The 18,846-nt window shown below is 41.7% G+C and overlaps 1 protein-coding gene across 2 annotated transcripts in view; it reads right to left on the reverse strand.

The window, feature by feature from the left end:
* The window catches only part of rab6ba (RAB6B, member RAS oncogene family a), a 40,850-nt gene that overhangs the window by 14,832 nt on the left and 7,172 nt on the right, over window positions 1-18,846 (reverse strand). Inside the window, exons 2-4 of one of the 2 annotated variants that reach the window (XM_037469931.2) lie at window positions 8,189-8,247; window positions 1,174-1,227; window positions 622-727 (exon numbers count right to left, since the gene is read on the reverse strand). In XM_037469931.2, coding sequence (XP_037325828.2) covers window positions 622-727; window positions 1,174-1,227; window positions 8,189-8,247 — 219 coding nt within the window. Of the gene's footprint in view, window positions 1-621; window positions 749-1,173; window positions 1,228-8,188; window positions 8,248-18,846 lie in introns of both variants that reach the window. The other variant, XM_037469930.2, reaches the window with a different exon arrangement.

Genomic DNA, 18,846 nt, shown 5'->3' on the forward strand with positions numbered 1-18,846 from the left:
ATTAGGTAACACAAAGGTGATTGAGCCTGGGGCCAACCAATGAAAGTATATTTTACAGTATCGAGACCTGGGTATCTATGGCGACGTTCCGGAGAACGATGCTGTTTTCACTTACTGCCACTACACCTTCACAGTAAAATCATTCCACTGGCGAAGCACAAGTTGACTCTTTTTATGGAGTCACAGGAAATGAGTGTCAGCCCGACGCCAACCTTCATTGTGACACCAGAGAATGATCTAGAAAACAAGACTGCAGCCATTTTCTGCTTGCAGCCTTAAAACATAGCAGCGAGCGATGGAACATGACGGAGCAGCCACAGAGCTGATGTCACACCTCCAACTTCTCAGCGAGGTAACAACCAATGTCACTCTCGCTGTTGGCAGAGCATGAAATCAGATCACGGCTGCACAACAATATTGACTTATTTTTTAAAACAGGGATAGTTTTTTCTGCAGCCCCCAGTGTTGTTGGACTTGTGTTATTTAACTGCATTTTTACCACCATGTCAACAAAGACTGAGATACTAAGGATTGCCTCAATAAGTTTCATCTCAACATGGAGCATATAACTTAAGGATGATTACTTGCAAGTGTTATCATATTCAAACACAGGACACTGACTTGTGATGTCGTAGACCACCACGGCCACAGTGGAGTCCCGTATGTAGCTGGGGATGAGGCTCCTGAAGCGCTCCTGGCCCGCTGTGTCCCACAGCTGCAACCTCACCTGGGGTTCAGAGAGAGACAGCTGAGGAGACTGAGATTATTCAGATAATCAGAGAGCCCAGAAACAGCGTGGCTCCCTCCACACACACACACACACACACACACACACACACACACACACACACACACATGCACACACACACACACACACACACACATAAACAGTACACAACACAATGTTGGCCTGAATAGATATGCGTCTGAGGGTACTCAGTGCAAGATTCACATTATTTGTACAAGTGGACTCCTCGAGGTGAAACCTCCAAAGTCCTATTGCTGTACGAAAAGATTCCTCAAGGTAAACAGACATGCAGAGACATGGCATTCATCTACATATCACAAGACAGGGGACACGCTGTTCATCAGGGAGCTCATGCATTATTTCAGAAACGAGCAGAAAGAAAGCTGTGGACACATTACGGATGTCTGGTAACTGAGGCTTCTTACCGTTCGATCCTCCAGGTACATGGTTTTCGACAGGAAGTCAATTCCAATCGTGGCCTAGTTCAGGAAAAGAAGATTTCGCAGGATCAGCATGTATGTAAAGCAAAGAACACAGCCTTTACAAGAACTGAACTGAATAATGCGAATTCAAAGATGCAAAAGGGAGACAGGAGGAGGACAGCTCACAGGAAGATCCACGGTTCATAACCGTATTATCACAAAAGATCACCTCAAGTTGGGCTGTATGAGCATCTGTAAACTGTAATGCAGCCCAACACTACAGAAAACTGCAAAAACATGGCACCACTTCGATAGATGCTAAGGCAGTGCGTCTGTATTTCAGGCCAATCGTCACCCAAAGAGCTTTATGGGTAACACAAGGTGAGTCAGTTATGCTTTTTATGCCATCTCATAAAATAGTCGATGATATAACAACCCACTTTTAAACTAATGGCTAATCTCAGGAGGCCTTTTTCAATAATTGGGGCTAGATCCAATTTGTGCATATTTTCACTTTACCGACCTGCTGCCTCAGTATCACCTTGAATGACTTTGAATGGATGAAGCCGCCATCAGAAAGAGGTAAATCACACCTTCGTTGTGTGCATGTGGCATTTAAAACCTGTAGATGTTAAACATTTTCATAAATGCCATGCATGTTGATAGAGTGTATGTTCTAAATTCATTGTTATGAGTAAGGTAGAATAATTAGAGGCTCCGTCTGCAGTTGTACTAATACTATACTATGGAAGAAATTCTGCAAATACTTTTTTCCAACCCTATTATAATGCCCTGCGGCCCGGTGTTTGGTAATGACTCCCGTTGGGCGGCTACGTACAAGTGTGCAAACATTCCACTTCAATAATCAGAATGTCTCAGCGTTGTACTCAAATGAGCTGCTTTTGTGCTCTCACGTCAGCCATTCCTAACAGCACTCTGATGATAACCCTTGTTGTGGCCCGAGGCAGATGGCGCCGAGTGTTAGCTCCTCGAGGATGTTTACTTCCCACGACCACGGCTCTCTGCTGCAGCGTCTGCCGTCATATCACAGGGAGCTGTGTCAAGTACAAATCCAAACCCTAAAACTTCAATGCATAACCGCAGAGCAAGTTTTGTTTTTTGTCTAAAATGCCAGAACCGTTCATTTGACAGATGTAAGCACCCTTTAATATTTCTTCCAACAAAAGAGAGACAAGAAATGCCATCTAATGACAGCTGGTGAAGGTAGATTTCATGTAGTGCGCCCAAATGTTCGATGTGTCGGTGTGTGTAGAGGATGGACCCTGGATTAAGCAGCAGGCTCCAGCTGCCCATGTGACCCGGCCAGCTGGAGCCCGTACTTCAGGTGGCCGGTAGGTCCTCAGACCTAATGGTCAACTTCAGTTATTTATGCTAAAATAGTTTTGCACCCATCTGTGGTTCAGCAGGTGGGAGGGACGTTTGTGCGTCGTCAACGGTAACGCCCACTTTGACAGAACTGGGCATCAACAGCTTGATCACGCACTGGTTACCGTGGCGATGCCAGCTCCAACAGTGGTCTAACTCAGAGAGTCTGGCATGAAGACAGGACGTCATTTATACTTCTCCCTTAATCAGTCACACAAGGCTGGAAATAAGCTGCGTCAAGGAATTAAGATTCTTAAGTACAATATTAGAGTAAGAGACATACACAGTACTTGTTACTTGAATCAGCCCTAAAATAATATATTAATAAATAATAATATTCCCTTTTTTCTTACGGCAGAATATGCTTAAAAAGTATGTAACAACTTTCATAACCACCATAACTAACGTAAAATAAGTTTGAAATTAAACTGTTTAAAATTAATGAGGACATTTTATAAATAGCTTTATTGACACAATAGCACAGAGATGTAGCAGGAGTTTGTCCTGCGGAATGGCAGAGGGGCTGAAGGCGCTTTTCTCCCCCAGTTTTAAATATAGAATCGGTTACACACGAAAGCATTGGATCCCCAGAAATGATTAATATTCCATAAATCTTTAACTACCGCACATTGATAGAGGACCGGCCGTGGTTCACTGGCTCATTCTACCAGGACAAATGGTTTAACACATCTAAGGGATTGCACTGACATTATATGTGAAATATCTTTATTTATTTATATATCTTTATTTATTGTATGAATTGATTTTGAAATGAAGAGTTCCCATCAAAAGATAACTATAATCTGCTCAGTCATATGATGGCATCCAAGAGGACCAATCCAACATATTAAATCCACATAATGTTTCTTATTATAGCAACAGTGTCAGCTGATCAAAACAAGGTTTTGTGTAGGTTTAAGTGCTTGATAATTAAAAAATAAATGTGTTCTGATTTTGTCCCACCTTGGACATTTTTCTGTCATCATGTAGCTTGCTAATCTCTATGGCTCAATCACCTTTGTTTCATGTATTCATCATCTTTCAGGGATATGATGCTTTTGGTTACAAATAGTCACTGTAAAAGGAAAAGCTTTGGGCTCACGACTGTTGGTGCGATGAAAAAAGACAAGCCAAACTGTCACCCTGAGCTACGGTAAAATTAGAAACTACCTCGTCATTTTTGTAATTAAAAGAGAAATTAATCAGATGAATGAATTAATCAACCAATAAAGAAAATAATAGTCTCGTAGGGGTAGAAAATATTTAAAGACAATTAGATATAGGCAGTGTAGACAGATCAGGTGGTAGCAGAGTAACACTCTAACACGGTGACTCAGCTGGTTCTCTGAGCAGATGGAAATCACAGTAATGTGAGACATTTCCTGACAAATACCACTTTGCTCAACCAGATGGAATTGTAGGCACCGGAAACATTACTGGAAGCAAGAGCACTGAACAGAGAAATCCATACTCCCCTTTTGATTTGGTCGTAGCATTATTTATGCTAACATTTACATTCAGACAGATATTGCAGTTCATTATTGTGGTGGATTCTGGGAGGAAGAGGGATTGATGTGTTTCTGCATGAACACAACACTGCCACAGTCAGGCGATGGGATGTTTGGCGCCTTTTGGTGATAGAAGAAAAAATAATTGCACGAAACTCCATCTTTTCCGGGTTCTAGTACCATGTTTGTGTTCGGTAAGATAGAGACGGGCCGGGCTCACGGCAGCTGTTTGGCTCCTACAAAGATTAGCATGGACCTCTTTATTTCTAGTTATGCCCTTTTTGCTTTCATTCCAGGAGAGAACCTGAACACTTCTTCCCACACTGCCGCTCCCAGCAGGAATTTTCAAGGTCCTCCATCTGGCAGGTTCTCTGCTAAGCCAGCAGACCTCGAGTCACAGCGAGCATGCTGGCCATTTGCCCACAGCGCCGTGATGGAGGACAGTTTGTGATGATGAGTCTATGATCATCTGCTCAGCAGGCGGAGTGTATAATACATATAGACATTGCAATTACAAAAAAGTGGTGGCAAAGAGTTTTGATGGTGCTAATTCATAACTAGTCCATCCAACTAATTTTAAGAGCAGAGAGAGTTTAGCATTTCTTGGTCAATAACTAACTTACACAATTAATCAATAATCAAAATGCTAAAAAATTATTATTATCTTTAAGATGTTTCTGTAAATAACCCTCTTTTTGGGGAAGGATCTGATGATTTATTTCTTTGTCTCCCCTGTTCATGTAATCACACCAAGATGATGTCTTCAATGTGGTGCTTTCGCGTTCTAATTGCCGCGCTGATGGACGGACGAGCCGGGAAAATTTTCCCATGCAAAGGCCCGCGACCCACTACAAACGGGTCCGCGACCCACCAGTTGAGAAACACTGTTCTAAAACATGTATTTACCATCACAGAAGACAATGGAAAGGAGCAAATCATTACAATTGAGAAGCTGATAGTAAAACTCATGACAGCAATTATGCTTTACATGTTTTCAGTTTTATGCCATTTACTCAAATGAAAATACACATATTTGAAAGATTATGTGAACAAATAATTTGCAAGCTAATACATTTTTGAACATTTGTGAAATAAAAGTCTTCATTGCATAATGAATTCTACATTTATTTTTTGTCAGCCAAAGAATTATGCCTTTTTTTATGAATTATGTTTGGGTGGAGCAGACGGATGCAGTCACAGCCTGGTGGCCAGGCCTGACTGACAGCTCCACCACTGAGCCTCTGGAGGGCTCCGAGCTCTTTAGCATGTGCCGCCAGGCGGCGAGGACGCCTGCCTCTGTCTCTCTCGGCTGGACGGCTGCTTGATGGGAGTCTCCTGCTTTAAAGGCAGCGAACGTGGCTCCTCCTGCTGACTGAAGCCGCTAGAACGCTGGGCTTCATCTTCCTGATGGGCCCTCGCCTCCCTAAATACACTGCTACTACCTTCAAAAGGGGCTGAATGGGATGCGCTCGGATCTAGAGCTCCACACTACACCACTCCTTCGTTCTCTTCACTGGTTACCAGTGGCTGCCCGTATCCAGTTCAAAACATTGGTGCTCACGTACCATGCTGTGAATGGATCGGGTCTAGTCTACATCCTGGACATGGTCAAACCCTACATCCCAACCCGCACACTCCGCTCTGCATCAAGCTGCTTGTTCCTCCCTCTCTGAGAGCAAAACACTCGACTAGATCACAACTCTTTGCCGTCCTGGCTCCTAAATGGTGGAACGAGCTCTCTGATGGCATCAGGACCAAAGAGAGCCTTCACATCTTCAAACTAAAGACACACCTCTTAAGACTACACCTCGACTAGAAACACTTACAAATTGTAGCACTTAAATTGTACTTATAATGGCTCTTATCTATAACAAGTTGTAAAAGAGCTTATTTGATGACATTGCACTTTCTTGTTTCTGGTTGTTCTGGTAATGAAGTCATTTTGAAGGAGACGCTCCGGCGCCTCCTTCAGGCTTGTAACGTCTCTCCACCCTCTCCACCCTAAATGTAGCCGTCAAACTGACTTTAACTAATACTCAAAAGGGGGGAAGTAAAGACAAGTGGAATTATGACGGGGGGAGGCAAGCTGCTGCTGGTTTTGGGGCAAAGGCTTTTCCAGTATCGTGGGGCAGAGACTGGCCTAAAAAGGCATATGGGGACATTATTCAATGAGCAGATGCTACCGGGCATCTGTCCACCAAGCCTTCTGCCTGGCCTGCCCACTTTAAATGGCCGGTTGCGCCGCATTGACTTTGACGGGTGTCGGATTTCAAACAGTTGATTCATCGAGCTGCCCGAGGTTGGATGTTACACGTCCTCTTTCATTCCATTAAGTTGTTCTTACTAGTGTGCTGTGCTCTGGAAAGGACGCGTGAAATGATGGGATCACGCTTAGGACCCTTGCAGCGTAGGCCTTCAACATTCTCGCTACGATCGCAACACATCCTGTCATAATCTGTCCCAAAAGTCTGCATCTGCACCTGCTGATCCCACAACTCCACCCTGTCCTTCTGAGCCTGGCGTCACAAATCTAGCCTTTGGGTGATCAACTTTTGGGGGAATATAGGTTTAATTGTGCCATGGATTCAAAGATTTTTTGTTTACATTCTGGTAAATCTTCACCATTACTTAGATTTAGAAGATTCTCAGACAAGCCCCAAAGTTTAAAGTTATAAAAGGTAATGTATTAACGGTTAATCTGATTAGAATGGAAAGGGTAAGTTACGGTTAAGTTTATAATATGTGTATCGTGTTTTGATTTGAGTTATGACTCTGAGGTAAAGTACTAATGGCTCACAGTACACAGTAGACACATCTTTTCATTCGGGAGGATATTGGGTAAACAGCTCTTATAATAATTCTGTTAGATGCCTGTTCCGTAGCAGTTTGTGACGAAGGGATGTTGATAAAAAACCTCAATTCATAATGAAGATTCAGCAGCTTAACAACACAAAGACATGAGCCCCAGCAGCTTGTGTGAAATATCTGGCTCTGTAGTCTTTCATGACTTACAAATGTAGAAATATGAGAGGATACAGCTGAAACTGTGAAGACACAGCATCCCAGAGCTAACACAGACAATTTGATCCGACCACAAAGAGCCGCTCAAATCGCATTACAGCGCAGCAGCAGACTTGTACAAACCATCAAGAAGGGAGACATGCCTTGTTTTTTGGACAAAGACCAAACAAGTGTTCGTAGCAACAATTATAATATAGTTTCAACAACAATATATTGACCATGTTCTTCCCTCTCCAGCTCTTCATGCTGTGAGTCATCTGACAAAAACGCTAAGTATTAGTATCTCTCTCTTATCCGTCTGCTCAATGCGAGGCCACCCTCTGGAAATAAGGCGACAATAAACTTTCATACCTGGAGTTTTATTTATACTGAAGATGACAAAAAAAAGTCAAATTAGATGAAAAACTGAGGCATCTACAGAAGCCGCTGTAATTGATTTAAAGGCAGAGCCAGATAAACGTTTTGTTGTCAGAACTAAAGGGACAAGAGGCTGCAGGACATGATTGACTCAGAGGCCTGACAGACAGCCTGCTGGCCCGTTCTGTATCTGACAGGAACATGCTTTCCAACCCACAGCTTGTATCAAGTATTTACATTTTCACTTGAAGTGTCCTCTTCTTCCTGTCCAGCGCTACTGATTCTGGTGATACATATTTTCTATGGAATGCGCTGGCTCATACCTCTGTACATTTCCTAATAACCCACAGTGAGCCGAGACACACACACACGCTGTAAACCATATTAGAAAGGGGGCAGTCACTTGGTGAGACTTATTTTTAATTCCTTTTTTATTACTATATAAGTAGATACTTACAAAGCAATAATACTGCTGCCGGTTGTATTTTCGGTGTGTCGGCCGCGGCTGCATAAGCAGTACTCTGATGATAACAGACGAGATTAGGCTGCTTTTGAGAGAACACGGTTGGAAATAGTGATCCCTTCAAGGCCCTGATGTTGTTAAGTTCAACAGTATCTGCTTTATGCAAACGCCATGTTGGCTATGACCTCCTACATCTATGGTTATTTCTGATTAATCCATTTGATCCATGCACATAAGACTACAATTCACTAAGAAAGGAAAAACAATCAATAGCAGCACCTACCTGATACGTGTTGTCAAAGCTGTCATACATGAACCGCGTGATCAGGGACGTCTTTCCAACTGCAATAGAGAAGAAGGACAGAATGCGTTAGATGACGAGATGAGGCGACACCGTCTTCTGCTCGGATTCCCGATAACGGTGCTCATGGACACAAACCCGGCCGCCACTGCTGCCCAGGGAGCTCATTAGCCTGTGTGAAGGGTCACTAGCAGTATCGGGTCCAGATGTGTTTACAATTACATTACATGTCATTTAGCTGACGCTTTTATCCAAAGCGACTTACAATAAGTGCATTTCAATCGTAAAGATACAAACTCAAAGAACAAGTAACAAGAAAGTACAATTTTAATCAAATAAGCATGCTACCAGCATTATGTGTGTTCGGAGAATGCAAACTCTTCATATTTAACAGTCATTGGGGAGAGCAGGTGTAACGAAGCACACTGTTACTGAAGGAGAAGTCAACCACCTTTTCCTGTGATAGGTTTGGTTGGTTTATCTGCAAGGTACTGAAGCCCCAATGCCGATTAATGGAGTCGAATAAAATGGCATCTGTATGTCAATCCTTATCGCACTGGGAGCGATGGGACACAACATGAACTCACAGGTTTCTGTTGATGTTGTGCTCGTGACAGGTTACTGTCTTCCTGTTCGATCAACGACACCAGTTATTTCCCCCGACGGTGGGTTAAGCTCACGCTGCTCACCAACAGGTCAAAACCAGCCCCAGGATTCAAATACTTTCATGTCATGTACATATAGGCACGTCTGTGTTATGGCTTCAAAGCAGCCCAGGGATGTGTCTAAAATGCCTCGGATAGTTAAGGAAGGTCAATTTTCGTCAACTCTCCCTCATATACACTGACCTGACAGTTTCCATATTTCATAGTCTATGGTCGCTACGTTTTTATGAAAGTTGAGGCCAGGTTGACAGTTTTGAAACAATGGTCAGCTCATTCCTTCGCCCTATCAATTTGAAGCTTCATTTAATGCATGTTAAAGAATATTCCTTTTGGACAAGCCGTTGTTACAGTGGATACACAAGAAGGAAGACCAACAGAAAGTATGATTGTGTTCCTAAATGTACACATCTTATAAAACGTATTCTTATTATGTGGAAAAAAATATTTAATTCAGTGAAGCATTATGAAGGTTTGTTCAGGTGACAGTGTACTGTAAACCATACACCAAATAGATAGATTTAGATTTAATAATGGGGCAGCCAGTAGGAATCCATCCTATCCTCTTCACATATCCATGTGGCAGCAGTGCAGATGGTTGACTGTGGGTCTTAACCTGCTGTAACCCCAGTGGCACAGACCCAGAGTGCTACAGGTCAAACCAATCATTCTGTAAACAGACACTTCATCGCACTGACTCATCTGTACGAAGCACCCAGTGCAGTTTCCCTTCCACGGTTGTTATTAAAAATTTGGGATATTTCAATGAAGGTGAAAGAAATGTATTGCGACTGGATCCCTCAGTAAATATAATCTGTCTTCAATTCAAAGTTCATCATGCTACAATTGTTGACAGAAAGACTTTTAATCAGGCAGCCTAATTACGTGTGTCGGCGCCCTGCTTGGTTTGCATATCTGCGAGGCAGGATTTGATGTGCAGCTAGTGATTATGCTAATGACCTCATGCTAATTCATCAATACATCATCTGGCTCACTTAGCTCCAGAGATGTCCCAATTTAGGCAAATACCAGCTAATCTGTCAAGTTCTACCAACTCCGTCATGGTCTATTTAAACTTACAACTCCATCGCAACTCGCCAAGTAAAGTGAAATTTAGTGTAAAACGGCCATTTTAAATAGTATAAAGGAGGGTGTCTTTGTTCAACAAATTGTAGTACTCAAATTTTACTTATGATACTTCTTATCTATAGCAAGTTGTAAATCAGCTTCCTGTTCTTTTAAATTTAGGTTAGCATATTAGCTATCTACATAATTATATGGGGTTTTGGGATACCTCCATCACAACAAACATAACTACTGATGTCCCTCTAAACACTTTGTTCCTTCATCTGAACAGTATTCAATAAGACAGGAATTTCTGCAGCCGTTTATTCCACTCTGAGGCATCAGCTTAGATAGAAGAAACCTAACCCATCATGTTGACATTTAACGCCTCTTTTTAGAGCAGATTTCACTTTATATATTGATATTATTCAGCTGGAAGACTTTGGACAGTTAGAAGACATGACGGCGAGGACACGTACACTGTAACAGGCCCTGTCATTACTGGTTTAAAGTTAATCAGGGATGGAGACCATTGATAGTTACAGCCCTACACATTGCAATAGGATACTCAATTTACTGTATGTTACACTATTTTCAATATTAGTTTGTCACAGCATGCCTTCGTGTCAGGGGTCATTAGAGAATATAGGGTCTGATCCACCGTCCTTGTTACTGACATCCTTCTCGGCCCATTGGGGGACATGACTCAGCACTCTCTGTGCCCGCTGAAAGCTTCACATCTCAGACAACACATCCTTATTCCTTCTTCTAGGTCGAGAGCGCGCTGGAACTAAATCTGAACAGACACTAAAATTCCTTCCCCAGAATAAAGGGGGACAGGCACACTTTGGTTTCCCTTGCATGCATGTTTAAAACAGTAAAACGATACACGATGAATTACATAAGTGAGCTGTGAGCAGCGAGGCGCTACAGGGAGACATCAACATGCCCTTAATGTCCCGATCCAACCTGTGCTATTCTCCTGATCTCAAAAGACTGACTGAGTGTGGCATTCAGCTTTTGTCAATATCTCCATAACTCCAGGTCTGTTTGTGTGGATTTAATTAGTTGGGTGGTAGCAGGAAGCTTAGTTACGCTTGTGGCTGCAATAATTTAAAGAATTTTCCTTTCGGCTGAAAAGAAGTGACTAACAAGGCAGATTTTTGATTACATTTTGGAATTAGCTCTGCGTTTCTGAACATTTCCCCCCTACGCAAGCTTTTCATCCGCTTCACTCATTAATACTTAACACTATTTTACAGATTATGATGGGATTCAAAAGATTAGTAGCTTTAGTCAGACATAAAAGTGAAATCCTAGGCAGCGGTGGAGATAACATAGCAGAGCCGTGCTCTGAGGTGTGTTCTCACAGAGAAAAGGGTTTTACTGAGACAACTGTAGCTCCTTCAGTCCCAAAAGGAAGGGCAACATTAAACTACAGAAGCTCTAATGAGAAGCAATTAGGGGCAGGGGAGTGGGAGCTAACGGCGCATGAGAGCTGAATGTGTACTTCATCTATCACGAATATCAAAAGGGTTGACCCGTTTGATATATATATACCGTATTCTCATCTTGAATCTGACATTTAAGCTATTCAATGGAGCTTTTTCTTCCCCGTCTGACACCTATCGACTACTGCCACGCTCTAATTAAAGTTTACAAGTTCCTGCCGTGCAAAGAGGCACCTCAGTGACCTTCAATGACAGGGGAATGTCCTCCGTTTATTCGGATTAACCCGAGCCGCCAGCTAAGCTGCGCCTGTTGATGAAGACCCAGAGAGTCATTCATGTGCTCCTGAACTCAGAGGGGGGACCTATAAATTCCTACTGTCCTCAACTAGAGATGTTGTGGACCCTGGAGGGAGCGTTGTGTGACTTCTTTCCAACATCCAGATGTAGAGCCCTACCCTTAAAACCACAATTTCAATTTGCTTCTGCTGCAAGCCTCCATTTAAGTGTTTTGGAGCAGCACGTGGTTTTACTCAAATGGCTGCGGTAATTTTATATGAGGAGCTATTTTTTTCCATTATGTAGCTGCAGGAGGGGTTAGAAGGGATGAAATCATGAGGTTACGTAATGGGTTTGAATATTTAACATCATAGAGCGCAGTTATATGTGAACTCAACAACACCAGATACCATTTACGGTTAGATGAGGTCCACAGGCTGGCAGAGCAATGCGCAGCAACATTTGATGACTAATTGATATTATTACAGCCACGGTAGCTACTTTTGTTGGTTGATATATATTATTCTGGAAATAATCCCCAAAAAACAAATCATTGTCACTGATTTGATGATAACATTGAAACATAATAATAATGGAAACACGCCCGTTCACCTTACTTGCCAACCTTGAGACCTTGAGATATTCGAAAGAACCGGTGGGGGGGTGCTAGCGGTTTTCTTTGCAGCGCCAGTCTCATCTATTTCAGTTCTAATTGCCGCGCTTGACTTCAAGGTGTAACCTTTATTATTGTTCGGTCTGAAACGGCGCGCCCAGTGACGGATGGTGTAGCAATATTGTTGTCCGGGTGGAAATCGGGAGGGTCTTTGAAATTCGGGAGTCTCCCGGAAAAATCGGGAGGGTTGACATGTCTGCCTTTCACAGCAGTCAACAGGAAAGCTCACTGCTTTGATTGGCTCATGTCATAATTTGCTGTCCAGCGGCGAAGAGTCAGGTGGAGGCACGTGGTGCATGCTAGCTAGCTAGTGCTAATTCCTGTCTCATATGTGTCCTGATAAAAAGAACATAGTACATCAATGTAATGTACTTCGTATTAACAACACAAATGATTACATCAGACAACTTAAATCAGGCTGGTTGGTATGGCCAAAAATTCATATCACGGCATTTTGTAGGATTCTGGCGATATCACGGTATATCGTGGTATTTTTTTGTACCCTGGATGCAGTTCAGTGTGTCATTATATAAATGTACAATTATTAGCAGGTGTTTTACCATGTTAAAAAGCGTTAGTTATGGGTTATTAATTGTTGTTATAGTTAAATAAAATAATATATTGTTCAATATTTGTGGTCTGAAGCCTAATGCACAACATCAACCACCTCCAATCACAAGATTCACTCTTGCAACGAATTGTTGAAATCAATAAAAAAATTGATTATTTATTTAAAATTATAATAAAAGAGCCATTAACCTACTAAAGAGCCAAAGGAAAGAGCAGCCAGTAGCAGTTGTTGTCAGTCACTTGACGCAAGCAACGATATCTGTTCAAGTCATTCAAGGTGAGCATTTCACATTGAATAAACTAAAAAAGTGTGTTAATGGCAAAATAATCAAAGACAACGTAACATGTCACGAGAGCACCACGTTGTCCCGAGCTTCCAGCAGCTCTTCTGCTGCTGCTGTTTACTCGCCATCCAGCTGATCAAGCTAGCGTTAGCTTGCTAATAACAGCAGTAAGGCGAGACGAAAAAACACGTTTTTATTTATTTATTTTTAGATTTTTTGTACCATTCATTTTTCTGTTGTCTTGTATATATTGTTGTTCACAATTCAAATTGTATGTGTTGTACCTTTTAATGCTGTCGTGTACATTAATCTAGTGCTCTTGCGCATGTTGATGTTGTGTCTGTAAAGGGAGACAAACCAGCGCGGCTAACTCAGAAGCCTCCAATGCATTTATTTACAAATGCCAATTTAAATTCATCTCATAGCACTTTATTTTTATTTAGACTGTATTTTCTCTAACCCCAACCGTAACCCTTTTTATAAACTATTATTATTATTATGTTCAATGAGCAACCTGTACTCTCTGTATTATATCTAAGTATTTTTTCAATGTGAATTTGCAGTTCTGCTTTAGAATTAAGGGTTGGAAATCAAAGCTTTTTAATGTGTTTTTTTAATCTGATTCATCGATTAATCGAAAAAATAATCGACTAATCTATTATCAAAATAATCCTTGGTTGCAGCACCAATCCACTCATGAAGTTGTGTCCAACAATTTTGCAACGGCTTTTTTGTGCCAGCATTTGACACTGTTCATTATCCCTTTGTCACTTCTCTCTGAACCATGTAAATGCAACTTACTGACAAACACAATGCAGGAATTCAAGTCACACTACACTAGAGGCATACAAAGTAACAGATCAGCTATGCAGATGGCTTAATACACAGTAGCACAGATAAGGGAATCCTGCGAGGTGGGTTTCCAATTACAGCCTTGGTTTTAATGAAGTCTCTAGTTGGTGTGATGCTTCAAAGGCTTTGTGCAGTGAGTTAGCAACATGAGGGCCAATTAACAGCGAGGACCGAGCACCTGCTGCTGCACAACATGCACTTTCACCAGCAGGGCTCTGCTCAGCACCGTCAGCAGACACCTCATCAAGGCAGATCTAAAGAGCTCAAAACGCTATTTTATGCCACGTTAAAGGTCCTACACAGTTGGGTTCACATTAAATTCTGCTATTTGTGAGCTATGCAACCACAAAGCCAGTTACTTAAGGCTTCTGTCACCAAGGGACCCAAATGATCTGTGGCGTAAGCACAAACGATACCACAGGAACTGTAGATAATTAAGTAATGAATGGGTGTGATTGAAAAACTCTTAACGACAAGACCTCAGTCTTCCACAGCATTGTCAGCACATTTATATAGTGAAAGTGTGCAAAGTGTGTTTAAGAAGAAGAAATATATACTTTTGAAAGGGTAAGGGATTAGAAAAGACTCTATAAGGTGATGAAGACAGTATTCATAAATTATATTCTATTTGCTATTAATCCATGGACGCCACACACAGAAAATAAACGGACCACTACACTGCTTGCTGAGTCCTGAAGCAGTGCGCAAAGCAGCCAGGTAAATCCACTGCTGGTCATTTGGCGGCAGTCATCACGGAATACCCTTGAGGACTTGGCAGCCAATCGCAGCACGCCGTTTCTTTCTGCATGGGCCCAGACTTCCTCTCACAGAGAAATGGATAAAAATAAAGAGGTTCGTGTCATGCCTCGCCTTCGCACGACACCGGGATGAGAGGCGGGCCCGCCGGAGAGAAGCAGTTATCTAATATTTATCAATGAGTGACGGAACAGAGAAAAATAAGAAGTTATTTAAGATGGTGGTAAGGAGAGCAGAGACCTGCAGACGGTACAGATACGTGGGAGAGATACCATGGACTCCATTCATAGTCACAGCAGCTGGCATGCAGACCCCAACAGGAGAAAAACCAACAGCAGATGGCCTGCAAATGTATTCCCTTCAATCCAAGTTAAGGAATTACATTCACATTAGAAAAAAACTGCCAGAATTTCTTTTAAGTTTTAATGTGAATGTAATATATAACTGACAATCCCTACTGAACAAGGATGTTGCACATAACTGACAAAAAAACAGTGAAGGTCAGGTGCCTTGCTCAGTTTCAAGATGTTTAGTACAATAACAAAAGGTCTAAAAGAGTAAGGTTATACAATGTCCCTTACAAAAAAAACGTGATACCACATAAATCACACTAGCAGAACCCAAACTGAGCGCCAATGCGCTGTGAAGCACACAAACAACTGGTTCCAATAAGCTGCAGATATTACAGAAAGAAACAATGCCGCCTGCTTGTCTAAGAGGAAGTAAGCTATGACATCATGGCCCTTTGCTCGAACACTGTACATTTTGTTGATTTTGTTAGAATGATTAAATTATATTGGCCAGCTCCCTCTTGCATGGTTATAAATGAATGAATCTGCTTGATACCACGCTGCACGTTTAAGTTCACTTAGAGGAGTCAGTAATGCAGGATAAAAAATGAATTCCAGCTGCATTTGCTTCAATGAGGTCACGTTTTCACCTGTATCCCTTTTGCAGCATGTACTGTAGGTGTAGCGCACTGTTACATGTTATTTCCTATTTGCGTGGTGATTTGCTTGAAATTAGTGCGTCCTTTTAAAGTAATTTGCTTTAAATAGGTTTTTAATTTTTAATTATTTGTATTATTTCAACATTAAAAAAGCAACACCTAACTGTATACTTCCTAACTGTGAGAACGTGATGTATGCAGGATGAAGGTAGAATGTGCTTGTGATTCACCTTGGGATTTGTTAATAAATGTTGCTAAACAAAGACGGACGTCTTTTTGAACAGACATTTTACAGGTGTATGACCACCGTTTCCAATGCTTTTCAGCATAATTTTGTCAAATTAGTAATGCACTGGTGTTTTCACCCCAGTCTAATTAGACTGAGTGGGCGTGTGCAGAAAGTGCTTGATTGAACTCTTTGTGCACCAGCTGTTATTCTCATTAAGACAGAACGTTTGGTAATGGCACGCAACCTCCCCAACTTCAGACTGAAAGGAACACACCTGTGTGAGCATTGCAGGCCTGTTTAAAACCACCTTTATCAAGTTAAACAGGGAATGTTTCTCTGCCTCGTCGGGTCTCCAGGCTAGGTGTCAGACAGGGAAGAAAAACCTCCATTAAATAGCTTAAATGTCAGATTCAAGATGAGAATACGTATCATTGTATAGTTTAATATCAATTTTTGGACACGCTCTGGGGGAAGCGTAATATCTTATGGGATCAACGCGCTTTTCATCCAGCATCAAACTGTCCAAAACATGAGTCATTCAGCAACGACACAGTGTGCGATTTTAAAAGTTATTGTGGTTGTGTTACCAATCTGAGCAGCTTTCGTTTCTTTCACAATGTGTGTAACTGCACCTGTGGAAATTTTGCAACACGAACTCTCAAACGAGACGTCCATTTACCAACACCCCTGAATAATGAATGAACGTGCTCTCCGACTGGACAAAGGCAGTCTCCCGTGCACACACTCACAAAGCCATTTCTGCCCTTATAACCATCTAATGATGCTCCCAATGTTACTAAATGCAACAACAACACACACACACACATAGAAAGAGAACCCCGTAAGAGCACAATGACATGTCCAGCAAGGTGTGACACCAGCTCTAGAATATATGAGTCTGTTTGGGACCGCCCGGGGAGAGGGGACAGAAGTCATACGTCTAGTGTTTGAGGCAAGGGGGGCTGGAGACAGACCGACTTGACGTTTTTAATGTTTAAATTAGATTCCGTTTTCCAGAGGCAGAGGTGCGGCTGGAGATACGGAGACCACATCCTCTCAGAGAAAGAGGACACAGTCCTGCACGCGTACAGCATGTTGCACTGCGTCTGATATGTTGTCAGGGTTGAAAACAAGACTGCGGTAGAGAAAGCTCATTAATAAATCAGGATGCATGCATGGAGGAATGACTTTGAGTACATCTCAATCCAGAAATGACATACAGGGGTTCAAAGTGGTTAATGTTGGACTGTGTATAACTTTAACTTAATATAATTAAGATAATTATAATGCCATCTAAAAACCTGCATTGCTTTTAAGTGGAGTGGACGCACAGGACTGAACTTCTTATGTGCACCTACTGAGCTTTTTAGTTTCTTTACCAACAAACTGTTTCTTCAACATCAACAGAGGGCAGCATCTCTTGAATAGACATTGATGTGATAAAAAGGACCAAATTAATTTCATTTACTTGAAAAAAAAAATAACTAGAATTCTCCGGTACGGGGCAGACATCATATGCCCCCCTTGTGAGTAACACTTATATATACACTGAATTATGCATACATCTGATTGGTACACATAATTATAATGTGATAAAGCTGCTTTTATGGGACATTAATCAGTGATTTAGCATAGAAAGCTGCTTGAACCCAATATGCAGCAAGACATGAATAGGAACAATAAAGTTTGAGTGATTTTTGGTTAAAGTGGACATATCATGACATTGTTCAGCTTGTGCTTCCTCGGTTTAAGACAATAAAAAAAGAGAGTATAGCCAAAGGGGACAACTAAATTAGACTTCCAGGGTGGTCTTAGATGATGAACTAAAGCCATAAGTACCCTGTAGCCATGTTTGGGAGTGGGAGTAAACTGTGTGCTGTCCTGATTATTGAATGTCCTAACGAAATGACTAAGAGCTCTTGTTCAGAGAATAGGGTTAGAACAGTGTCGAGCAGACTGTCATAAATAAAATCAATCGCAATAATCTTACCTCTTTGCAGACTGTACAAGTTCATTATCCATGTGTATGTTGCTATTTAAAGAATAACAAGAGGGATCACAGGAATATTATATCGACATAAGCTCTGTCGTGGTAACAATGAGGTTAGATTTATTTTGTATCCTTTGGTGTGATGGTAATGAGGTCTTTAACCCTCTGAGTCATCTAATCGATTCATCAGTGGAATCATTTCTGCTGAATTGGTTAGTAAATCAAGCTTGTTAGAACCCGTATTGAGCGAGCCAGTAAATGGGAAGATGGAGTCCATGTGTGCAACGGCCTCTAATCTTCTAGTAGAAGCACTAAACAACAATGTCATTGACCAATTGCATTGCGTTAATTGACCTAAGGCACTTTTTAACAGTCCGAGGCTGAAAGATAAATAAGAATAAGACTGCAACAAAATCTTTAGGCCTTAAATGGCTCATGGCTAATGAAAACGCAGCAACAGAGGCTCCCCAGTGGAGTTTTCACAACAGATTTTCATGAACCTGATAAAAAGCCAGAGCCGATAAATAGACTGAGTGAGTGATGACAACAGCAGTGGGCCAGCCTGGTATGGTGCATCTTTTGTTTGCATGCGCCAAACACAGCAGATGAGTTATTACCAGCTAATTCTGAATCAAAAAGCATCTTTATGAAATATATGAGCTCTTGCTCGGGATCTGGCTTCTTGCACCCAAGGGTCCCGTCTAAGGTACAGAACCGAGCAGAACCATCTTCAAACAGGAATATTACTTATCACGCACTAATTTATGAATGCTTCATATTAGAGTCTTGGCTAAAATATGCACAAATATGTTTGAAAACAAGCCCAAACACAACTCCAATAGGAAATGTGATGTTAGTCCAGAAAATGTGCACAAGGCGGTGC

Source organism: Pungitius pungitius, chromosome 7, assembly GCF_949316345.1.
Source record: "Pungitius pungitius chromosome 7, fPunPun2.1, whole genome shotgun sequence".
Taxonomy (NCBI): domain Eukaryota; kingdom Metazoa; phylum Chordata; class Actinopteri; order Perciformes; family Gasterosteidae; genus Pungitius; species Pungitius pungitius.